The sequence below is a fragment of the Argiope bruennichi genome, chromosome 2 (genome assembly GCF_947563725.1).
Source record: "Argiope bruennichi chromosome 2, qqArgBrue1.1, whole genome shotgun sequence".
NCBI classification, from domain to species: domain Eukaryota; kingdom Metazoa; phylum Arthropoda; class Arachnida; order Araneae; family Araneidae; genus Argiope; species Argiope bruennichi.
The window spans coordinates 62319199-62346646 of record NC_079152.1 but is presented as its reverse complement, the minus strand read 5'-3'; the positions used below and the strand labels follow the sequence as shown (position 1 = coordinate 62346646).

Here is a 27448-nt window from a genome sequence, read left to right as displayed (position 1 = left end):
GAAATTTTGTCATTTGTATATATATATATATATATATATATACACACACACCTTTTTACAGTTATAAAATCTATATGTGGTAATTTTCATTCATTTTTTTTTCAAACAAAAGTATAAACAATATTTCATTTTTATTCCTTTTTGATATTCTTTAAGAAATGTTAATAGTGACATCTGGAAATGATTCTTTTTTGTGATAGTAATAAATTTTTGTTTTGTTTTTAGCATTACATGCAAGGGTGATTGTATTAAAAATGAAGGCTTTATCTGGGGAACTGTATTTTATCCTTCTGTAAGTAAAAGTGATAGTATTTAGATATGAATATAAGTACTTATTTTTTCAGAATGCTAATTTATCTCTAGTTTAAGGTACTTTGGATCATAAGCATGGAAACAAAAATTTCTTATTTAATATATGATAAAAGATTAATTAAAATATAATGTGTCTGTCGTCCAGATTTCTTAAATAGTAATTAAATATATTCGTTGGGTGCTTCTTGTTTAATTTATTGTATTTCCCCTTAGTTTCTTTCTTAAAAGTAATTAATAATAAATGTATTTTGAAATAATTCATCTATGTTTTTTTTTAAATAAATTATCTTTGTTTTTTTATATTTAAGCTACTTTGCAATTCTTACAGTATATATCTAATTTCAAATACATTGAAACTGTGTGACTGGGTTATTACAGTTTAGTACTTTTAGTACTGTTTATAGCAGTATTTACTTTGGAAATGAAGGAATTTATATTTACTAGAAATATTTTGAACCACTTCAATGATTATTACTTTTTTAAGGCACCTGCCAATAATGATAATTGTATTGTTTAAGAAAGCTGCTAAAATAGACATTTTTTTAAAAAATGATGCTGCATAATCCAAAATATTAGACAACAGAGGAATCGGGACCGAGTGTTAGAAATTGTGCCTGTAGTAGCAGAGGCTGGGGAGGGGGGCTAGAATTGGAAAAGGAAACTAGATGTTTGTTACCTTTATTTCCTAGTTGACTTTTGTGACCTATTGCCTTGCCAGGAATATTGATTATATTTAATTTCAGTTAAATTGGTTAGATATAATTACATGCTCATAATTCCAACAATTAGTTGACATTAAAACTATATTAATTTAATTACCTTACATATGTTCTATTCATTGTGCACATGACTTTTCTAATAGAGAATTAGTTCTGTGACGGCATAAAACTTTTAAAGGCATAAATGTGTTTGTCTTCTAAGTTTCAAGATATTATTACTTCAGTTTTTTTAATGGTCTTTTAAGCTACATACAGTGAATAAAAAAAAAAAAAGTTGGATGGCAGGATTACATAATTTTATTGCTTAATAATTTTGTACTACATTATACTTTTAAAATAAGAGCTTGATTTGACTTCAATAATACATAAATATAAATTATAAATTTAAAGGACATTATGATGATATTTCTTTTAATAGCAATAAATAAATAAAACTTGGACACTTATGCGAGGTCACAAAAGTAATTTTTAAATTTGAGACAACAACATTTAATACTTCATATGATGTCCTTTGGCTGCTATAACAGCAACTTCTAACCTTTATTCATCAACAGGGCCAACTTTTCAGTGAAATCTGTTGATACATTTCTCACATATTCTGAAGAGCACACTTTTTAATTCTTTTTTATTTTCATTTCAAATAACTTCAAATTTCTTACTTAAAACCTTTTTTTTTTTTTTACATTCTAAACTATTAATAACTCAAACATTTCTTGGACAAGAGTAGAAAAATTTAATTAAACACTAATGTTCGTTAAGTAGTTATATGTCTGTATACTGAAAGAAGAAATATGTGTCTATTGTCTGTATTGGTACATTAGATGTTAAACTGTTAAATTAACGATGTAAAATTTCACAACAATATGATTTGAAAGATAGAAATATGTACCTCAAAACAATTTTTGACACTAATTTTAATTAATCAAAAATGAAATAGAATTTCAAAGGCTTTTAGAGAATATTTCTGAAGATATAACTTCTTGCAGAGATAGTTACCAGCTATATTACCTTAAAATTCAAAAATTTTTACACTTGCTCAGTTTAAAAATTTAAGTTTTCAATGATGTGAAATATTTTATAATATTTTCCATGATTTAAAAAAACATTAAAAATTATTTTTATTTATTTGGAAGAATAGTTTTATTTGTTGAAATTTAGTTCAGAATCTATTTCTTTGTTTCATGAAACCTTTAAATCATTTATTGAAACACAACACTTTAATAGAGTTGAAAAAGATTATCAAATAACTTTTTAAATCTTAAGCAATGAAAAAGGTTGTAGATTTCATAGCTTACTAATATTAGATTTTCCCTTTCTCTCCTAAATATATGGTAACTTTATTTCAAGATTAGTTCTTTCATATCATATTAAGTGTAGTAAATTATTTAGGTAATTTTTATAATTTCTAAAGCTATAGATATTTTTAATTATGCATTTCTTAAGCAAATGACATTTCTTATTATTTTAAGATTTAAAAGATATATTAAAAGCTTTTACAAATGCTTTTATCTTTTATAGAAATAATTAAGTACAAAAGATAACTCAGATTTTAATTTTAAAATTGGTTTTTACAAAATTTTATAATATAGAAATCCATTTCAAGAGAGTATTTTTTTTAATAATTTGCATGTTTTTAAAAAAATAAAATTAGAGTTAATAGTTAGTCATATAAAAAAGATTAGTGATTTAAAATTCTTTTTATTTTAATATTGAGTTGAAGATTTATGTAGGTGAAGTTTGAAAGAGTCTGAGGATACATTGGTTTTAATTGAATTTAAGGAAATAACCCTACAATTGATGATACAATAATTGAAAATATAAAAAATAAAAATGGAATACTGATTAAAATCTTTATTTTTATGTGAAATTAAATTGATTTAAATCATTTTTTAAATAAAAAAAATATTTTTATATAATTAAATGAAAACATTAAGTTAATATGCTTCATTTTTTAAAAGAAAATAAACTAAAAAATCGGTATTAAGTTTTAATAAGTGAAAATATTTAGAATCTTTATCATTTTGGAGTTTAATGGTATTCCGTATCTGTAGAGCAGTTATTTCATTATTTAGTATCAAATAATGTGCAGCACTTAAAAAGACAATTGGCTTAAGAACTTCTCAAATTGTATTAGTTTGTAAAATAGAACTTAACTGCAGTAAAGATTTCGGTTTTGATGCAATGGGCCCAAAAGAAAGAAGAAGAAAAAAATAAAAAAATGATGGTTTTCTTTCATTGTTAATCTGATCCGAACATATGATAAAATGGTGAAATATTTTTATTCGGGCCTCAAAAAGTAGCAAAAATGAAAGCTTATTTCTCTGTCCACACCTCTCTCCTCCCTTCCTTTTTTTTTGGCTGCTAGTTTTTACAGCCGGTACTTTTATTTTTAATGAAACTTATTCCCCATTTTTATTCAGTTTATAACAATTCTAATCACACCTTAGGCATTTCAAAACACTAATAGTTTTTTTTTCTTCTTTTTGCTGATTGATAAGAATGTTTGGCGAATAGAAATATAATTTATTTATTTAGATGAAATTTGATTTTAAGTTAAATCTAGTTTTATTCAATACTGCTCGCATGATTTACTTACATATATTTGCTTTTGCTTACTAATCAAACAAGTATTTTCAAATGTTCATGATTCACTTGTCAATGTCAGAAACAACATTTGCATATGAAATATGAGGTAGTATAATTGAATATATATAAATATTAAAATGGTAGAAAAATTCTTTTTTATTTGTTAGAAGTTTTATTTTAAATCAGAGAAATAAAAGTAAAAAAAAAAAAAAAAAACTTTATATTAAATGAATTTATTGAACAATTTTATTCTCCTGTATACTTGCTCTGCTTGATCCAATATAGTAATGGCGTGCTCTGATGGAACAATAATCTATTTCAGCTTAAACTTCTGTTTACTGTTAAATTGACTATTAATTGAACTAATTTTGAAAACTAAATTAAATTGTAATGCAATTTTTTATTAATTAGACCTAATTTACAAACAAGGAAAACCATTAATTTTATTTTTGATTCTTAATCTATATATAAATTGGGATAACCTATTACATATCATTTATGTATTTCTCTATGTTGGCTCGAGGATTAATACATCTACTCTTTTACTCTCTGTACTATTTACATATGCAATGAATGTGTCACGTGATTTTTTTTTAAATATTGAAGCCAATAAAAATAATGAGCTACTGAAAATAACATCAGTTTTTTTCCCATGTGATACTGTATACCTTTTAAAACAAAAACAAAATTATTTTTATTATCCTTTTCTCTTTCAATGATAGTTCACTTTGTTTGAAACTTCATATTTTATTTCTACAGTTTTCAAAATAGCATTTCAATTTTTTAAATTCTAAACTTATAGAGATACTTACTGGTTTATTTAATTTATTTCGGTTTTTTTAATATGTTAAAGTAGTATATTTATAATATTTTTTTTTTTTTCATTGGCTGTTAAATAAGGTAGATAATTTTTTTTTTTTACTTACAAAACTTCATTCGTTAAGCCATGAATGTCAGCAAAAACAAAACTGCAATAAGTTATTTCTTCTCAATTTCTGATTCTCTTAGTACCTTTTACCTTCTCATTTACGTAGAAAGAGAAAGTATAGTAATCGTATTAAAAGAAAGTGTAATAATCGTATTAAAAGAAAGTGTAATAATCGTGAAAAAAAAATAGAATTGGAGTAATTCTCACATGTTACCCCACCACTACCACCACCTTCTGTGTTCGAAAAACACATTTTTGTAAAATGTTTGTCTACTGTGACAAAGATAACTAAAAATAGGCGTTGGTCTGGATGGATGAAATTTAGTATATGGCCGTTATACCAAATTTGTAGATTTCTGTCAAATTTTCAGTGAAATCCATTCAGAAGAAGTTTGCCTGTCCGGCTATTCGAATATAATTTAACACGATAAATAGAAAAAGAAAAGAGCTAGATAGTGCAGTGTAACAAAATTCGTTACACTTATTTAAGGTCACAAGGTACTAAGATACCTATAAGAGTTTGAGGGTTGACCGTTTGTATTTTCAGAAAACATGTAAACATGATAGCTCAAAAATGCAATGATCTTATTGTATCAAATTTGGTATGTAGTGTTGCGTCTACAAGAGCAGTTTTTAAGTTAAATTTTTGTTTCAATCGGTTGGAAAAAACTTGCCTAAAACACAAATTCGGTTTTTAGGTACTATTAACAGCATGCAATGGATTAGCCGCCAAATACTCACCACAAAGTTAACAGAATAGATTCAATAAAAATGATAAATTCATGCCAAAGGTTAATATTTCTTAACTATTGTACGCTAATGATATGCAATGCCTTCTCTATAACATAACACCTTTATTAGAGAGTATGCGAGAAAGTTTAGGGGAGGCCACTTCCGCTAATTATGATCTTCAATCATATAGAAAAAAGCAATAAATCTTGTATTCAATCCAGTTTTCCAGTAAATTCTATTGACATCTGTTATTAGTTGTAAAAAGTATGATGAATTAAAATCAGTATTAAATAATGGGTTAAAAAGCAATTTTTCAATAGAATACAATTTACTAATGAAGTTGTGTTTACTCTTTCCACGCATTCAAAGGATAGTACTAATGAAAAAGATCTGCCAAAAATAAGCTTCAAAATTCAATTGTATTAGTGATAATATTTGGTGGCTTCAAAGGATAGTACTAATGAAAAAGACCTGCCAAAACATGAGCTTCAAAATTCAATTGTATTAGTGATAATAATATTTGGTGGCTTCTTAAAAGCATTCATCCCGAAGAATACACAATTCTGTTTTTCGGAGATTTTAAAACAAAATTAAATAGCTTAATATTTATACTGCACACGAAGAAAGAATATTTTTTATACATGACATAAACCTTCAATAATATAAATATTTTGCAGGTTTGTTGAAAGTTATATTTTCTTCAGAGTATGTGAATTATTCATTGTATGAATATCAGAGAAATCAAAACCACAATAGCATAAATTTTCATAAAAAACGATAAAACAATAAGAAAGCATGATAGTAATGTTAAAAAATAATAGTAATTTTGCACTTAGCTTCATGGCAGTGATTATAAGCCAGATAAAGATTGAAACAATGATTGATAATGCGAAAAGTTTAAAATCTTATGGTGTTGTGGATTTCCAATTTATGGCTTATCATCTTGTGATCAGTCAACTGTAATTTGAGAATTTAGGTTGGGGAAAGTTTCCTATTAAATGCTGTATCTGACATCATCATTGTGATGGTATCGCCTAATTTCAAAGTTGTATGCTTTTCCAATAAATTAAATTGTACTCTCAAGTAGAAATAGATTTTTATGTAATTAAATTCCTTTACAAATCAGTATAAAGAAGTAAAGCTTTCCCGCAGAATCACGTTAAAAAATGAACTCATTTGAAATATAGTTAATTAAAATCAATCAATAATTATTTTAATTATTGTTGCTTTAATTTAGGGGGAAATGTTTAAATGATTACTTCAAAAAAATTTCAAGAAAATAATGGAATTAGAATGTTAGATGCAGAGTTTCAATTTTTAAAAATTTTCGGAAAAGATTATTTATAAAGAATTTTTAAGATTGAGTAAATTACATCTGAGGTGTATAACAAATTTCTCTTTTAAGGTTTTGAAATTAACTATTGGACCATTAATAGAAGGGGCATCTTCTATAGCAGTGTTACGAATCTGTATAAGTGCTCCCTTGCACAGTTAGTTTTATAGTAATGAAGAGAGTTTTACAAATATTCTAATAGATGCCTGATCAATAATCTCTGGCCTCGGCTCAAATTTGGCGACAAAAATGAAGGTACAAAACTTTTATCGATATCTCTATTGTGAACGAAAATTCGGATTCTTCTAGAGAATTCAGTCCATGTTCGACAGATTATAAACTCACGAGAAAGACCCAATTATCAATTTCATTCTTTCTTCAGCCATGGAGGATTGCAGAGATTTCGAAAAGCAATATGATTATCCCTTGAGTCCAATTTCGCTCAACTCAAATGCTATCAGTACCAGCTGTGAATATGCGCACGTAATTAGCGAACCTAGCATATGCGCGGGTATAATACACAATGAAAGTGAGATTGAGGAAAATCTTCTAAAACAAGAAATTATTCAAGCAGAATATGCAGAAAAGATTCAAGTACAAAACTACGATGTCCAATCATATTATTGCTGATTTTGTAAAAAATGAAATCTTCTATCAAAACAACGAAAGGTGAACTTTTGACTTCGAGCCCATGCCTACATATCCTATGTAGAATTCATCCTGATGCGACATACCATCGGAATATAGTAAGACATTAGATAATCCTTTCACAGAAGTTAAGAAAATCAAGTGACAAAAACAAAAAGAGATCAAAAAGACAATTATGCTTCTACGAAATTTTAAATTTTCAAACTAAAGCCTGAAATAACATCTTCCGACGAAAACTCTGCACTTGCAATTAATTTAAAATTTATCAAAAATTCCGAAATTTTTTCACGGGAAATTTGCAGAAGAAAACTCGCAACCGCAAATAATTATTCAAAAGGAAAAATAAGAATAAAATTGAAAAATTTACAAGAAAAAATTGAAATAAAATTATTGTAAGAAAAGACCAAGTAATTTATACTTTTAGAAGCCCCGGGAAACAGACTGCTAAAAACTCATTAAAAGATTGCAAACAAATCATCCAAAAGATTACATCATTAAGGAATTAATATCACACAAATATGAAATTGAAAGAATGTCACAACTTATAAACTACAAACAAAAATGCGTGTGCTTTTTCTACCTTATGGAAGTCAGAAAAATCAGTTCGCATAAAAACAACTATGACTTACAATATGTTTAAATGTCAGAACTGAATTTTATCGAAAACCTTCAAAAGCAACGATGTGTTTCAATTGTGATGGCTTTTATCACAGCAGAATCACAAATGCTTTTCGCACTGCATCAAGTATAATGGAAAACTCAATTTTGCCAACTAGACGGGAGGGGGGGGGGAGATCCGATATGCATTTGCTGTAAGAAGAGAGAATGCCTTACCTCCTGAAAGGAGTGTAAAACCTTCCCGATAGTAAAAAATACTCTACAATCTAATAAATTCTATGCAAACGTCCTAAAAAACATAACTTTAGGGAAGAAAATCCCCTCAGCCGAGACAAGCCGAACATAAGCGCAGAGTCAATCTTGAAGCCAGACAGCATCCTCAGATTAACGTTCTTTTAAAGCGTGAAAACAACTTCCATGACTTACAAAAATTCAAAGATACCATAGGAGCAGAGAAATAAAAATTCTGAAAAAATGCTCAAGCTTCATCAGAGCAGCTAAATTGATGAAGTAAGCTCCAGGCAAAGAAGAAAGGAAACTTATTCTGATGAACGCATTTATCAAATAATCCCAGAAAACTTCCATTCTTTTAGCTGATTCTCTTTAATTAACTAACTTTAAACAATATTGTGGCGGATTGTTTCGAGTGAGGATAGAACCTGGGACCTTGTGGTTCACAACCGAGTAACATAACCACAATACAAAAGCAATTGCCCGTGTAGCGTAGCTGTTAACTGACTTGTAAGCTCTCACCACAAGATTATTGCCATCTTCTCCCGAAAATTTTGAAAAACAAGCTCCCTCGCTCCCTCCTACATCTCTAAAGATGCAGTGCTCTGATTTGCCACGCACAAGCCCTTACCTTGATTCCTCGAAAACCGATTACTTGCTTTCTATTAATGTTTCATTTCTCCATTTGCCTTCGTTTGAAGATTTAAAAATTCATGCCGTCTGCTAAGCGCCATGGTTTCGCTGGTCCCTCATCGTGATGTCTTTTAAAACGGGTGCTTCTTAACCTCCACCAGAATGAAGCTAGTAGTCTTTGAATTTTCTGTTATGAATGTTGATCGCGAAATAACTTCTTCAGTTTTTTTACTCTATGTGCTCTGTGCTGTTATGGTTTAGTAATGATTTGCTGTCTGCTAGTTTGTCATTGATTTCTGGAAATATCGTCTTTGTATTTGCTGCCAGTACAGTGTAAACTTCGGCTGTGTTTTATTGCCAATGTTATTTGTGGAATGAAACATCGTTATCTATTATCGTGTTTATCGAACTTATCATAATGTACTCTCTCTCTGGGGGGGGGGGGGGTACCTCAAAAGTGGGGAGTTCTAACATGCTGATAGATTTTCGTCGCTCTAGTAGTTACAGAAATGGTGTGTGTGGGAAGTGCCTTCTACGGGAGTGATTTTCACGTGACCGATGATGGCCTTTAAAACTCAACTATAGTTCCCGACTATGGTGTTGAGGCGGTGTATTGTGAGATGGAGTGCCATCCTACATGAAGATGATGTCAAGTTAGGTAGTAGTACAACGCAGTCTCACAAAAGCGTAAGATACTGCTCTGTAGTGACGGAACAAGTTTTGCAGCTGGATACAAGACAACGCTGTTCAAAAAAGAAAAGGCCCAGCGTAAAGAACGTGATGAAACCATACTAAACAGTCACACGCGGAGAAGGTAGTGGTTTGGTCGTGTACTTGCGAAGGTTTGATGTCTCTTAGATATGACTTTATTTGCATTTTCAAGTCACCATGCAATGAAAATTGGGCTTCATTTGACCATATGATGCTCTACAACCATTGTGAGTCACGTTTCTATTTGTGCAAGCTACCATGTTGCAAAGACTGGTCTTTCATTGGAATCTGCTGTCAATAATTGGTGCAGTGCCTACATTTCTACATATGCAGTTTAAAGATTGATTCTGCGCAGATGTTTCCGAAATCTCCCTTACTCTCTTAGCTTCATGCGCACTGTTTTTGCTTATTGATATCTCGGTTGACAAATTTCACTTGAACTTCGCACAACAGGGATGCTGTCCGTACTGACGGATAGTCTACTATTTCATGAAAGATCTTCCAAACTCCCCATTTCCTCAAAACGGTGTGTTAAATTCACTATCCCGTTCAATGAAATAGGCTTTTTATTCACCTTGATTCTTTTCACTGTGCAAAACTTGCGCAATGCTTTAGTCGTGCATTCATCTTTCTCAGAGAAAAGTTTAGTCACTAATGCTCGTTCCGGTAATGATAGTAATGCTGCTTGCATTGAATGAAGAATCCATTTCCAGCCTTGTGTTTTATAGTAGATGTAGACGAAAGATACTGTATTATCCACAGCGCAAAGCGCTGTTACCCACGATCAGTGATGGTAAGTTCTGGGTTGGTAGATTCGCTGGAGTGGACGAAGTCTGAAGCTTGAGTGGAAACTTGGTTCGATATGTTGGAGTATATGTAGTCTTGGGTCTTTGGCAGGAAGCAGAATCTTTGGTCCAATCCGTTTGGATCTTCCAGAAGAGAGGCGAGACTTCTAGGATGTGATGTTTTTTTTCTCGGAGATGCTTTTTACCTTGGTGTGGGGAGGTGTGCGTAGGTTGGAGTATTGTCTTTATGTTTTTGACCAATGAAAGATTACGATATGGCTCATGAGGAACTTTGATTGCGCAATTGCGATAGTTGAAGGGAATTTTATGATTGATTTTTAATTTAATATTAATAGGGTCGAGATGAGACGGTTGATTTGAGAGTATTAGCATTAGGTAAAATTTGGTTACATTAAAGAAGGATTAGTCTGGACTTTTGCTATTTGTGTTTGGTTGGTAAATTTCTATCTCTTTTATTGCTTCGTTATCAATTTGGATTATGTCATGAAAAAATTTTTCTGTAATGCTTTTAATGAAATCTTTTATTGAAGGGATATTAAGGGCTCGTTTTATATAATCGTTTCTGATGAACCATCTCGCTTTTGTTATTTGTTTAAGGATTATATTTTGGCACTTGCCTTTCATATTTATGTTGGATTTTGAAGCGTATGCCCAACTGTGCAAGCATATGTTAGGATAGATCTTAGCATGGCTGTATAAACAAGCAACTTATTTTCTCAAGTCATTTCTGAATTCTGAGGAATTAGGGGATATCTTTTACTGGCGTTATCTCGGAATTTTTGTTTAACATAGTTAAGATGGGGATTCCAAGTTAAGGTTTTGTCTAATATTACACCGAGGTATTTAGCTTTCTTAGACCATGGTATTTGAACTTTATCAATTTTAATTAGTTTTTGGATAGTGTTCCTTTTCTTTGTGAAAAGCATTGTTATTGTTTTTGGGCATTTATTGCGATTTTCCACTTGGGGAACCAGCTTTCTAGTTCTTGGATGTGTTTGTTTAATGCGTGAGTGATGAATTTTATATTTCTGCTTTTGACCAGTATAGCTGTGTCATCTGCGAAAATGCACAGTTTGGTATTTTATTTCTGAGGTATATCTTTAATAAATATTGAGTATAAGGTTGGGGGATAATTTAGCTCCTTGCGGCATATCTGCTTTTATGGAGCGAAGTGGAGAGTGTGGCGTTAACACGTACTTTGAAATTTCTGTTAAAAAGAAAGGAGGAAATTAATTTTACGAGAGGAGGAGGAGTGTTGTAACTTGTGTTTTATAGCTATTCTGATTTGTATAAATAGTCTCGGTTTGACCTATGAGCGCTATCTGTCGGTCAGTTTTTGAATATTTTTTAATGACGGGGAAAAAAAATCCAAAAACTTTTTGAGCATACACCAGCAAATCGTAATATTTTTCGAGCATTACTTTTTTGTTTTTCATTATGATTTTTTGAAGTTTGCATGAATTTAGGGGAGACACTGAATTTTGATATTCAACGTTTGTATGTGAACAGTGATTCTTCAATATAAACGAATCCCATTTATTCATTAACTCATATATCTGTCATCTGAAGAATATTTTCTGTATTACTACTTTAAACATGTACACATTAATATGAGTTGATTGCTAATGTTATTTTCTGTAACATTTCTGAGTTAATATACAATTATGTAAACAGCAATTCACTGAAGTATGGTTTAAAAAATTATACAAGCTGTAATAAGCTTATATTAATCAAAAATTTCTTAAGATCATTATTTATCAATGTAATTAATCATAAATAGTTTTTTGAGAAAGAAACAGAAATAAACGTTTTTTGTTTTTTTTCAAGTAAAGTAGGTAAATTCTAGTAAAATACTAATCTTTAGCATTTCTGTTTTAAATAAATTTTTAAGTCAAATCATGACTGCATTTTCTACATTTAATTTAGTCATAAAATTATGGCTTGTGATTTTATAATTGATATAAAGCCAATAAACAATTGAAATAATTGTAACACATACAAAATATTTTTTTTTTTTTACTTGAAACAAAATCGGTAACAATCTCTAGTGAAACTCTTTCCAATGAAAAACTGATGAAGATTTATTTTTCCGGCACATAAAAGGTGCATTTTGGATTTTGGCCTCAAAGTGGAAATTTTAAAATGCTTGATCAGGATAAACTTGAAAAATCATTCTTTGCTTTTTTTTTTTTTTTTTTTTTTTTTGTTCCTCAGACCTTTTTCTTAGAGAAAGGCTAGGACCATTTAGTTGCAGAGATCTGCAAACAAGTTATGCTTCAAAATTCTTTTCTACTAAAATTGCTGAGTGTACATCAAGTCAAATGATCTTGTATGAGGTATTTTTGTTTAAAAAAGAAAATGCTATTTCAAGTGTCTGTGCCATTTGACCATGATTGAAAATTACAAAATCTGCTTCAAAATACTATTTGCTAAGCTTCTAACAGGATGTTAATTACATTCTGTTAGCAAAAATAACATAAAAAATATTTTGTAAACTTTTTGGTGTAAGTGAATTTTTTACAAATTTATGGATTCTTTCTAGCTCTGATGGTTCTTTTGGGATTGAAAACAACAACAAAATATGTTTGAAATAAATTTCACCTTATCTTAATGTTAACAAATATCGTTATTTTCAATTTATTATTTCAATTACTAATGTTACATCATATAGAAATTTTAAATTAAGTCCTAAGTATGTACTCTTGTTATGAGCAATCTTTTTTGCTATTCAGCTTTAAAAAAATGCATTTTAATCAAACGCCCTTTTTTATAGGTTTTCGATTATTTCAATATATATATATATATTAATATTTCTTTCAGTTTTCATCTGTATGCAGATCAGCTGCCCATGATTTTCGAATATCCTTTTGGAATGCTTCAGAAAGATTTGCTATTTTCAAACAAATGTCACCAAAATGTGTATTTCTTGGGTCTAAACAAATGGGCATTGATTCTGATATGTAAGATTTGGCTACATTTTATTTTCTCTTTAGATTTTATTTATACATTATTATTTTTTGATATGTTTGTTGTTGAATCACTTTTCTTTATTTCTTGACTTTCTGTATCCGCAAAATTTATGGATAAGATAATTTATATTATTCAATGCAGAAATATGTTTAAATAATTTATGTAACTAATTTAACTGCATTTTTGCAGAAAAAAGTAATATATAATTAAAAGCAAATTTATCAATAACAGTATTAAACTACCAGCTATTGATTTTAAACAGAACCTCTATCAATAAGAACATTTTTTTAATTTGAAGGATAAAATTCATTTATCTATAAGTTTGGGAATATTGCTGAATTTGGGAACATTGATATTTGGTACATTATCTAAATTCTCATTTTGTGCTTTCCAAATTACTTTTATTCTTCTCTTTGAGGTAAAGATTTTAGGTGAAGTGAAATGGTTTTGATTGCAAATAATAAATTTGGAAAGTGTAAAATAATTAAGGTAATATCAATAAAATTAAAATTGAACATTCTTGTATAGCAATATGCAAAAAACAAAACAAAAAAAATCATTTGCAAAAAAAATAAAATAAAAAAAAATCGATTGTTTAAAAAAAACTAAAAAGCTGTTTCTTTCTCCACTAGCAAGCCATTTTAAGAATTTTTATCAATTTTTCAAAAACTTGAAATTTTCTTTTTTTTTAAATAGGCATATGTTAATACAGTTTGATTACTATAAATATTACTTGATCAATTGAGGAAAAAAGATCTACAAAAGTAAAAGAGAGTGAAAAAGATGTAGTGATAGATATTATTTGACTTCTTTCTATTTATTCAAGTTTTATTAACAAAGAATCTATCTTCTAAATCTTTGAGTATGATATTGTTTTATTATTTACTACTTATGAAGTTAACTTTCCTTGGGTGCTCAGGGGTCTTACCCTCAGAAGCTACTGCACCTCTGTTTCCTCAATCTTTTGGACTTGGCTTGACTTGGTGTACAATCCAAGGGAGATAAGCAGCAACAGCATAAAGTTAACTAAAAAAGGAGCAAAGATCTGTTGAAAATTTAATATATATATATATATTTTCAATTTGATAAAAAGTTTGAAAACACAATTACATCTTGCTTTAAAATATATAATTTTTTTCATAGCAGGTTTACTAAAAATGATAGTACTAAAAGTAGATTTCGTTCTGATAAGAATAGCTTCCATCTAAAAAAGGAGCTTGTGTCAGAGCTTAAATAATTTTTAGACTTACTGAACTATTACTCTAACTTCATAAAATATTTATCTGTTTTTTGTCTCCTTTATGCAATATTCTGAGGAAAAGTATTCCATAGATATGATCTGAAAAATGGAATAAAGTATTTGAAATGTGTAAAAATTTCTAACATCTGATATTATATTAACCATTATAATGAAAATCTTCCTTTACAAGTATCTTGTGATGCTTTGCCTATTAATTTGGCTGCAGTGTTTTCACACTTTGTAAATATAAAGAAAAATCTATAGACTATACCCCTTGCACATTATCAAAGGATGAAGTCAACTACTCACAAACTGAAAAACAAGATCTAGTAATAATTTTTACTTGCAGAAAATTTCATCTGCATCTATTTTGAAGGAACTTTGTAGTATATACTGACCCTCAACCTTTGGTTACTATATTTTCTTTTACTATGGTAGTAAGTGCCATGGCTGTTACTCATTTACAGAGTTGGACATTACTCTTATCTTCATATAACTACACTATTAAGCATAACAAAAGGTATTGGACATCAGAATGCTGATTTTCTTTTTAGACTTCCCAATGAAGACTGAAACAACTTGCACCAATTGGATATTAATAAGATTTTCCAATTGTCAGAATTACTTGTAACATCAGATGGCATTGCTATTGCATCTAGAATTGATAAATTTTTTGGAACTATAATTAACTAAGTTCAGAATGGTTTTTCATCTATAATTGAGAATCCTGATCTTTAGCTATTTTTCAGCAAAAAAGATGAATTATCTGTTGATAGAAATTGTTTGTTATAGGGGATGAGAGTAGTAATTTCTAAATATACATAAAATTCATTTACTAAAATTATTTCATGATACTCACCCTGCAATTGTGAAAATGAAAACTGTTGCTACATTTCATTTCTGGTGGTCTAATTTAGACCAAGATATTGAACATATATCTAGTAATTACAAAGCTTTCAAACTGTAGCCAAACCTCTACCACTCACATCAGTGCAATTATGAGTATAGAACTAAGTGCCATGAGACTATATTTAATTAGATTTTACAATGAAAGACAAAACTTTTTATTTGACAGTAGTGAACAGCTATTCTTAAATGATTAGAAGTGGCAAAAATGTCAGCAGCAAATACAATGACTGTATTGCAGCAATTCTTTGCTAGGTTTGGGTTACTACTAGAAGTCATTTCTGACAGAGGATCTCAGTTCATTTCCAAGAACCTTTTAAAATCCTTGGGTGTTTTACAGCATATCTTCTCCAATCGAATGATCAAACGGAATAAATCAATCAGACTTTAAGAAATTCACTGAGTAAGATGCAATTAGATTTTAATGATAATAGTACATTAATGACAGAGGTGAGTAGATATTTACTTGTACAGATCATCACCTCATTCTAAAACTGGCTCATTTCCAGCAGAGTTGTTTCGCAAGCATCTTATCAGAACACTCTTGGAAATATTACATTCATATACAACAAGACACGTTGGAATAAAAGCAAGGAAGTAAAAAACAATACTTTGACATTGCTTACACCAGTAACAAGAATCTACCCTATGATCAAGATATTTGGGTAAAATCCCACAGACATCCTTATAATATGAATGTGTAATGTAGTCTAAAAATAGCAAATTTATTCAAATTTTATAAAAAAATTGTGAAATCATGCAAGAAATTTTGCACAATAAGGTTGCTGTATTTGTATATATTTTGGTAGTCACTACCATGCTAATAAAAAGTTACTACTTAATCTAAATATTGGTGGATTTCTATGAAACTCTAGTTTTAGGGCTATATTAGACATTATTTTACTGTCATTTTCTGGTTAGTTCAAAAGTTTTTAGAGCATTTTTATTGAATAGTCAGATACTGGAATGGAGTCAATTCATTTAAAGTCACTGCAATATGACAAAAGTAATGCACATCATCTAACTAAAGAATAAAATTCTTAATTAAATTCTTAGTTTATAAAACTTAATACAGATAAAACTTAATTAAATTTATTTGGCATGCTTTCTTTTTTTTACTTCTTTTTAGTTAATTAATTTACACAGAAAACAAATTGTCAGATTCATTTATTGTGATAAATCCCTTAATGCAACGAGAAATATAGTTATTACTAAAATACTCTTCTGAACTTGCAGAAATAAAAATTTTCTATCAGTAATATTTAGCTTTATTTTTAGTAGATGAACCATTTTTATGAATCATTTATTTTTTTGAAAAAAAATTATATACATATATATATATATAAAGTGGAACAAACAGTTATTTCTGCACCTAGATGCATACTTCCAGTTACAGAGTTTCATTAAATAAGATAAGCAGTTGTATGAATACACTTTTTTGACTTCTATAGAAATGAATAGTAAAAAGTTAAAAAAAATGTATATCCCCCATAATTTAAAGGTGTCAATTAATGAAATATTTCTCTTACATTAATCAGAATACACACATTCACAGTTTTCTTAACAAAATTCATAGAAATATTAAAAGGGAAAATTATCATTTATTGATTCATTTCTGTTTTGCATATCTCAAATTGATGTTTGAACAATTTTTTTGTTGTACATTTTGGGGGAAATACATATTGCGATGGATCATTAAAAGGTATAGGTATAAGTGTATAAGTAATAATATATTTCCTAACTTTTATTAAATTTTTTAAAAAGTAGTTAAAAATACACTAATTTATGTGTAAGGCTTGTTCAGAATAATATTTAACATGTGCACACACACGCACACACACAAACTTCACTGCATTTCAAAATATTTCACATTACTAAAGCATGCTATTTTTTATTTAATATCACACACACATAATTGGGAGCAACAAATTTTATTTTTTTGTTTGGAATTACATGATTTCTCTGAGATATTTTAAACGTTCAATTTTTCAAGTTTTAGTTTTTTTAAAAGTCAAAATTGCTGTTGTCGACCAACCAAACTCGATAGTATGTTTTATTAGTAAAGTTATGATGATATTATTATCTATGATGTGACTGCATAAAAATACCAATTACTCCATATGAAAGTTTTTTCATTAAATAAATTCACATTTTTAATATAAATGCTTCCATATGAATTTGTGATAAGCCCCTCTAAATTTATAAATAAACATATCTGAACAAATTTTGTAAATAGAGTCATGAAACTATGTGTGAATAGAAGAATTTAAGAGAAACATTTTTACAAATTGAGATTTATACTATGGAGACCATATAAAAATTAAATTTTTCAACTTTTTGTTATAAACTTGTTATAATTTACAATAAAGTTTTCTCATTTTAAAAGTTAATTTTCCTATCCTGAAAAAATTATTGCCATTTATAGGATTAAATTTATATAATATCATGAAGCAAAAATGTTTGAACATTTTTTCAAAACAACATTTCAAACATTCATTAAAATAGATTTGCAGTTGTTCTTTATATGATATGATTAATCTTGTTGAAGTAATTTTAGTACGAGATTTAGGGCAGTTTGAATCAAAACTGTGTTCAGGATGTTTGTTTAAATCTTTTATTATTACATTTTCATAGTACTAACAGTTTTTCTTGTAAGACGAAAATGCAGATATTTTAGTTTACAATTTAGAAAAGTTTACAATTTATTTTTATTGATTTATGTATGTAATTGTAATTTTAATACTATTTTATGGATTCCAGATTCATTATATTAAATTGTGTTATTTTCTGTGTTAAAATTGAAGCAAATTCAACCATCAGAGAACATATTACTTATTTGTTTGGTTACTTATTTTGGCAGCTTTTTATTTTTGAAAAAATACAATATTAAAAAATTTTTTATGTTTTTGTGAAAACTGTATATTAAAATATATACTTCAATATCCTATCGCAATTTATTGTTTTAAACCTTTCCCTAGTCAAACTTATGTTGCGGAAGGAGTATGTGCTGCAATACCAAGTTTTCAATTTATCAGCCCATACATTTCAGGTATGATACTTTTGAAATACATTATTGTTTATTGTTTATAAATTACTTTTATTCTTTTGTATTGGAAGTATAATTATAAAGACCAATACTTATTGACTTGTGTAATAGTTAATTTTATAAATGGATTCTTTTTTTATTTGAAAAGTCTTGAAATGATTACAAATAAGATTATCATTAAAACCATCGAATGATAATAATAGAAATTAATTTCTTTCTCTATTCTGTTTTTGAATTTTTGCTTGTTGCAGAATTGAGAATGAAATATGAAATAAAATCTCTACCATTTATGTATAATTGAAATGAAAGGTTTCCATGCTGAATATCATGTTTCTATCAGTGCATGGCTAATTTTTTTTTCTTGTCTCATTCTTTGTTTCTTTCCTTTCTTTCCTTTCCTTTTTTTTTTTTTTTTTCGAGGGGTGACAGTATAATTTTTTCATGCCCTAATTAATCTTTGCATATCTTTTGGAATATATATATATAATTTTGTTGCTTGTGAAAGTGTACACTGCTCATATAAACAGAGTTTCAGTTGTAGAGAATTTTCAAAGTAAGGAAAACAATTATTGGCATCTTTACTGTTTGCAAATAATGTTTCTTGCAAAATACAAAAAAAAAAAAAAAAAATGTAACCCAGTATTTGTGCAAATAAGATATATGTTTTTTGATGCAGAGCTCCTATTATGTAAAATATTGTAGTTTATTTTTTATAGTGTAGGATATCAGACACTTATACATGAAGAGAGAATAACTCATCTAACTGCGTATATGTAGCTTCAACAGTTAATATACCGAGTTCTTCTCTAGCAATGATATCGAAAGTAATGATTGCATATGATGTAAAAACAACTTGTGATTCATACAATAGTGAATAAAAGACAAAACTGGGTGAAAAGTAATGTGAGATGTTGAAAATTATTGTAATATCTTAAATGGATCTTCTATGACTGATGCAGTTCCATTCAATTCAAGACATAGTGTTATGAACTGCTTTTCGCAATGTTCTTTACAAAAGGACATGTGCACATCTAGAGAACAAACACCTTTACAAGTGACGTTTGTATTGACTTCATGGAATTTTAGAATCTGAATATTAATTATTTCAAATTATTAAAAGTGTCAATAGATGAAAAAATATATATATAACAATAATTTTATTGCTTTAACTTATTGAGTTAATAATCCATTAACCTGCAATAATATAATAAAAAACGATTAACACGAGAGGCAAACTTTAAATAGAAAATTATAGATATTAAAATAAATGCTCTAAAAGGACTCATTGAATGTTAATTTCGGAGTAAATTTGAAATAAAGCATATATTTAGAAAAATATTTTTACTTTTTATTTTAAATGGAGTGAAATTTTTTAAAATTCTGTTAAAGAATTTAAAAATGGGAATAGAAGGGGAAATATTTAGTAAAAATTCCGGATTAATATCGTCATTATTTTTTGAAAAATTAAAATTTGTCAGGAAAAAAAAAAAAAAAAGAGTATCAAATTTTTCCACACATTAATAGGTTGCTAAAAACTGATGTTTGAATTTTCTATCTCCTTTGCACAATCAGGAGTGAATATGGCATTCTGTTTTAGATCGCCAAGCAAAGCAATAAATTGTTGTTATGCTTATTTTCCTTGTCAAAAGTACTGTTTGATTGACTGCATAATTCTACCATGATATGAGGAGAAATTTAATGATTTTTCAGCATTCTTTATTATAAATAGTAGTGGTTAATAAATATTTTAGTTAGCCAACTTCTGGTGCATCCTGTTGACCAAGTCTTGCATTGTTTCTGTCTGCAGATACCTTTTTTTTCTCCAAGAGAATATTTTTCCAATTCATACCAGTTGATCTGAGCCAGATGATTTGAAGAGCTTGTAAATGAAGCCATACAATCTTCAGTGGCCATCTCCTTTCATAAACTTCAATGTTCTTGAAAATCTGCTGTTTAATTTTAAGAAAAATGTCAACATTCTCTTCTATTAGCCAAAATCTTGCATCTTTTCTAGAGAACTTTCAGTTGAAGACAGATCTTGCTAATTACAAGAAAAAGAATGGGGCTATAAGCTTAAAAAAACTCTAGGAAAGATTAAATTGTATCCATTATTACAGTGGAGGAGTTTCCATAGTATTTGTATTGTAAATGAAATGGTTTTGTGCATTTTGAATGTTTGGCATTTGAAAGAGCATGTAAGTCAACATATATATATCACACAATTAAAAATTTCTATAGTGTATTGGGAAGGAAAAGGAAAAAATATAGGATTTCAACATAATGATTGAAGAAAATGCCACATAAAAAAATTGTAGTTATTTATAGGGGATAAAGAAAATAACAAATAATTTGTACAACTCATATGATTGTTCAAACTTTTAGTGTAACTCTATAATTCTCTGAATGTAATTCAGATAATTGTTTAAACTGCAATTTGAGAGTTCAAAAATGTTTATCAATAATTGTATCATTCATTTCAGTTTTTATTATTAGAAAACAGTTTAAAACCAAATTCAGCACTTTTTAAAATTACTCAGCAAAATTATCCTTTAAAAATATGAACAAATACATTATTATTTATTTACTCATAACTAAAAACAAGGTTGATATTTAAATCATTTATTTTATATAAAATGATTGATGTAGCATCTGTTAATATTAAATTTTTTAGACTTTAGAATATTTAAAAAAATGTAAACGATTTGTATAGTTTCAACTTTTTTTTACTCTGACTTGTGCTCAATATATATATATAATTTAAATTTATGGCTTTAGAGTAAACTCTGAGTAAAGTTAATTAAAATACAAATACATGAGTAAGTATTTCCTCTGAATATTTACACTGAAAAATAAATTTCTGTATATTTTGTTTCCCTAAAGTTAATAAACGATATTCAGTGTATTAGGATATAGGTAAAATTAATGGAGAGATCAAATCTATTCTAATTTTCAAAGCTGCAAATTATCTTATTTAATTTTAGTGAATGTGAGGAGAAAGTTTGTTGAAATGAATTGAAATTAATTTTTCTACATTAAAAAATGATGTCCAAATTAAATTTTAGGACATTATTTTATAAGTTATTTTTTATATAAGTATTGTTTTTCAGAAAGTGTCTTAAATATTGCATCTCTTCATACAAACTATCTATTTGGAGAAAATGACAGTCATATCCAATCTTGTTTTTCTACAAAAAATAAGACAGATATTAAGTTTGGCTTGTATACAAGGATAAACAATGACAGGCCAACTACAATACTTACTTTTAGAGGTAAGATTATGAATGTACTGTAATCGTTTTTTGTTACAATGAAAACGAGTTTTAAAAATCTCCAAAAGAGAAATTATATAACTTTAATTTTTATGATTAGTATATATTTGCTCTATTTATTTAATGGTATGTACTTTTAACTAAATCATTTCAAATAATTATTTTACAAAATACATAGTTTTTAAAACTTTAGGCCTTTGTTTCATAATGAATTCCATAAATGTTGTTTATATTTTTGTTGTTTATATTTGCTGTTTTATATTTTATTTTTTATTTTTAAATTATTATTATTATTATTTTTTGTGAGCTGAAGAACACGCACAACTTTAAATCAGTTTCTATTTCAAATTTTAAAAAATAATAATAAAATACTATCTTTTTATACTTGAAACTGAATATTATAATTTTCTTTATAAGTTATCACTGAAATTCTGAGTATCTTTTTGATAGAAAAAAAATCTCTTTATATATATCCAATATCTGCTAATTTAAAAAAAAAGTTGCGATATTATTCTCACTAATTCAAGTAATCTGACATTATTGAACATGGAAGTACTGTTTGAACCGTTGAAGAAAAACAGAATCTCCTCAATGCCAGCAACTCTTAATTCTCGTAGAAAAGAAAAATCTAATTTTGGCATCCAATTCGATGATTGATGTAAATGATTACTGCTCAAAATCAATTCATTTCATTGGATATTCTTTTTACTCCTTTAACTTAAAAGATAACAGCTGTTGATGGCAAGCAGCAATTTACCCACCATATTAGCAGTAATAATTTAGTCATTTCATTTAATTGCATTTTATAACAAAATATTTGATTAATATTTTAAATCAGCAAAGAAGCATGCTGACTGATTAGCTGTACTTGCAAAGTGGCAAAATTAATTGATGAATAAAATTGGTAATGATAATCAGTCTAGTTGTTAAGGATGGGGGGAGGTGTTAACTTTTTTATTTAGAGATACCTCTCGAAATCAGATAATGATGAGGAGATAATGTATTCATTTAAGACTTCATTTAGGAATCATGAGCTTTCGTGTGATACAGAAATTGGAGAAATCGTTATAAATGGTTAAGGTTGGGGGACTGGTTTTCCTTATTATTTGAAACCCTGAATAATTTTTTTATACTGATGCAACAGTCGTTTTAATTTAAAAGTTTAAGTTAAATATTATTGCCAATATTTGCCTTCAGCCGTTTTTCATTTTGTGTTCGTAAATATTTTGTTTCTCTTAAAAAAAAAAAAATGTTTAGTTTAAGGTTAGTTATTGATAACTGTATGAATAGAGAGGTCCCATTAGAGGAAACAGATTATTTCATTTTTAAGCAGTCTGCCAGTTTCCATGTGATTTTGCACTAAATCTTTTGTGAGTAAATCCGTGACAAATATTTCTGAGGTATGATCGATTGATTTAATGTTCTTCTATATAAGCATGTATCTTTTGTGTTATATATATAATTAGCATAAATGCAAAAAAAAAAAAAATGTTTACAAAAAAAATGAAGCTTATTTCAAACATAGTAATTGAAAATGTCTTTTTGTTTCCTGAGTATTAAATTTTATTTATTTGACACTGATTGTAATTAGAAAGAGTAGAACTATTTTTTTTCTGTGCAATAAATAAAAATAAGCAACTGAAATTAAATCAATTTGAAGACTTTAAATACATCTGAAAAAGTCAGAGAATTTTTTTAATAAAATCTCAAAAAATCAAGCAAAGTAAAACTTTAGAAATAATGGCCACCCTGTTAGTCCCCAAACTTTTCATGTTTATTGCAAACCAGCAATTAATTCCTCAAAAATATAATGTCAGTCTATTGACTATGTTCCAATGATATGCGGTTAAACCTTAAAGTTCGTCATTGGCATGCAGTTCCACTAGTATCAACAAAGCTTTTAATTGTCTCTACATTAATTCTCTTAAAATTCGTTGGTAATAAAAATCAAAGATTTTTAAATATGATAAATTTTATAGCATACTGAATATATTTTAAAAGGAAAAAAATATACAAAAATTGTATTTTGAATACTTTATTGCTATAACAATGAAATAGGTGCATATCATTATTAAAAGTCCTTAAAAACTACTTATTTTTATTAGTCCTTATATAAGGGCTCTAAAAAGGCGTTTTTTTTTTTTTTTTTTTTTTTAAGTCAATTGCTTATTTTTCTTTCAGAGGGAAAAATAAAATTTCACTACATTACAGCACCATTACATTACTACATTTTTTTAATGCTATGTCTGATCCTTCAGCTCTGAAAGGAGCTCAATGAATCTGAAAAAGATTTTATCTCAATTTAGGAAAACTCTGATAATAGGGAAAATGTGTGTGTATATATATATATATATATATATATATATATATATATATATATATATATATATATATATATATATATATATATATATATATATATATATATATATATATATATATATATATATATATATATATATATATATATATATATATATAATATAAATAAAATTTATATTTATTAACAACGAGACTTTTCTTTCACCTCCTTTTTTAGATAGAGAGAAAATCGTTTCTGTTTAGGAATAATTTCACATATTCAGGCAAGGCCACATTAATTAGTTTTTAACAATGACTTCAGAAAGTCTTTGTATGCTTATTTAGTCATTGTGTACACTGGTTATTATTATTATTATTATTTTGTTAAGCATTTGTTAGTTATATTTTTACATCATTTAATAAAACATCAATTCTAATTTAAATAGTTTTACTAGAAAAAATATTTTTGCGTAAAAAAATTTTACAATTTTTTTATTAGTACTTAGGGAAAATGCATGTTTAATTAATCATGAACTTTTAAAAATGCATCCACTAAATAATTCAAGGCTTTCAAAAATAAAAGTAAACTAAAAAAAATAATCCTAGTGCTCCAAAATTGCTTGCAAGTCATTACTTGTTATTTTTGCTCAAAATATCAAAAGTAAATTAGTGGCAATAAAATTCTTCTTAAATTTCGAGTATGCGAAGTATTTATTCAAAGAGTAAAAACTGCAATTGTCAAAAAATTCGAACTCGAAAATTTTGTCCGATCTTCCAGATTTGGACTTTCAAAAAATAAAGTTTTGAAATCTGTATCTGTCCGTGAGCATAATAACTCAAAAACTCTGACGTAGGAAGATGAGATTTGTAATGTTATCTGTCCGTCCTGCAGATTATCCAATTTTGTATGAAATCCATTTCCGCAATTTTTTGTGTGTATCCATCCGAGTGCTGGTGCACCCTATAACTTCAAAACTCTAAGAGCTATATAGGTAGAATTTGGCGCACAGTTTTATTATTTAAAATATATAACTGTATAAACTTTAAACCAAATTCATCAACGAGTTGACCGTCTCTCTGTCTCTGCATTCATATTTATATAAACACAATATCTCAAAACTGGATAAAAGAAATTTCTTAAATAATCTTGCTACTAAAATTGCAGCTCTGTGCCATTTGTTCAGCCAAAAAGTTCCTAAAATGGTACTTGGTTTTCTGTACTATTATTGCTGAGAATAAAAGCTCATGTGTAGACTACAAATGTAACAGTCTGAGTGCTCTGAGTTTTCACAGCCTTATCCAGTATCTCTAACATTTGCATGAGGAGTGGTGGTGATTATATTTTTGTTGATGGAATAGGCAATAAAGTTTCGGAGAAATTACTTCAGTGGATATCGCATTACCTGCAGAGCATATTCGCTATACTAGAGTGATGATCCCTGTTTTTGCCTTTTTTATGCATCGGATATTCTTAAATAAGTAAAATAAGGATTATATATTTTTTTAAGTTTTGAAAGAGAAATTCTTTTAGTAAAATTATTCCATACCTTAACTTGCACACAACCACTTGTTAAAGAGGGAGCCACTCCAATGTGTAGGCTAGTTATACGATTTTATCTGTTAGACATATTCTGACTGAATATACCAGATTTATTACTTTTAGAATGAAATATTTTAATCATATTAACTCTAACTTGTTTGATTTAATGGACGATATTCCAAACATAGAATTTTTTTTTATTTCTTTATGATATTGGTTTTACTTGTTATATTTAATAAAGTAAATTTAGTTGATCTTTTTAATTGTTTCTTTTAAACCTTTTGAATAAATTTTTTAACATTAAGGGAGCAACATGAAATTTAAAATAAACATTATGTGTTTGGTGTGGAATTATCATATCTGGTTTTTATTCCTTAAACTTCCAATCAAACAGAGTTATGATTTACAATTTATTGATAAAAATGGTTATTTCCATTTGGAATTTTGAAACAGTAGATAGTTGAGTACATTGCATAAAAATTATATCTACAAAATTAAGCTTTTTAACTGAATCTATTTTTTAATAGATAATGTGAAATGGTTGAAAACAGTTTGGAAATCAGCAGTAAGAGGTAATGGTAAGCTAAATGCAGGATATCAGTGTTTTTCAGGAAACAAAAGATTATCCACATTGACATCTTTAGCATTTAGAAAGGATGGTGAGTACAATTCAACAAACATCAAGTACTGTATAAAAGTTTGTTGCTATTTGTCATCACAATATATACTTGAGACTTAAAATATCTGTTTAAGTAAATTGCAATATTAATTTTTTTGTTTTCCTGAAATTTAAAATAATTTTAAATATATGTTATTGTATTAAAGCCCATACGGTGATTGAATTCTGTATATTTATATTTTAATACATATTCAGGAATTCCTTTTTTTCCTAAAAATAATAAAAGTTAGAAAAATTAATTTGAATCAAAGATAATCTTTTCTGATTTTCACATTATGCAAATATTTTAAAATTATTATTTTTATTTGAATTTAGTTTTGTTTTATTTGAGTGTAACGAAGCACAAATTTCTTTTGATTAAACATGATTTCATTACATTAGGACGTGAATTATGTAATTCATACCCTTATGCACCTGTCTCCAAAATCCCTGTAGATTCTGGGATCTTCTATTTTGTTGTCAAATGTTCGCCTAGTTTATTGCCAAGGCCAAGGAATATTGTTCTGATATTTGTTCAGCATCCATTAAAGCTATCAAAGTAAAACTGTTTTCCTTACTATGGAACTAACTACACTGGGGAGCAACATTACAAATTCGTCACATTATTAAACATTTAGTGAACACTTCAACAATTTTTTAATGTTTATTTATTTATTATACAATTATATAAAGAATATCTGACTTTTTAACATTATGATCAATTTTATATATATATATATATATTTAAAATTATTTGTGAACAGGCAAGCGGAAATAATATCATGAATAATTTTTTTCTCAAACGATATTGGGAAAGCTACATACTACTGTCTAAAGAAATAGATGGTATATAATTTTATAAGAGCAAATCATTAGCTTTTTTAGAGTATTTTTTTATGATTAGTGCGAAGGTAAGAAGGTTTTAAGGTAAGAAATGTCTATTTCCAAAATCTTAAAATAAAATATTTGTATATTTATATAGAATTCATTTCAATTATATTATAAATTCAAATGCTTTTTTTTTTTGTTTTTTAGAAATTTTGTTTTACATGAAAATGGATGTAATGAAATTCTTATAAATAACTTTTATGAAAATATCTTTTAATTAAGTACAAAAAAAATTGCCTAGTTATAGTTAGATAAATGCATACAAGTATTATCATATTTAATAGTTTATTGTCAAGTAATTGTGCTTGATTGCAGAACTTATGAACTATTCAATGATGCAAAGAACTATGTTCCATAAATGAATAGGTGTGAC

The 27448-nt window shown here is 27.6% G+C and overlaps 1 protein-coding gene across 3 annotated transcripts in view; it reads left to right on the top strand.

The window, feature by feature from the left end:
* Positions 1–27448, top strand: part of LOC129990536 (receptor-type tyrosine-protein phosphatase T-like) — a 94506-nt gene that overhangs the window by 14468 nt on the left and 52590 nt on the right. For 2 of the 3 annotated variants that reach the window (XM_056098164.1, XM_056098165.1), the window contains 5 exons: positions 226–292; positions 13078–13217; positions 18352–18422; positions 21527–21688; positions 26057–26188. In XM_056098164.1, coding sequence (XP_055954139.1) covers positions 226–292; positions 13078–13217; positions 18352–18422; positions 21527–21688; positions 26057–26188 — 572 coding nt within the window. The remainder of the gene's footprint in view (positions 1–225; positions 293–13077; positions 13218–18351; positions 18423–21526; positions 21689–26056; positions 26189–27448) is intronic. The other variant, XM_056098166.1, reaches the window with a different exon arrangement.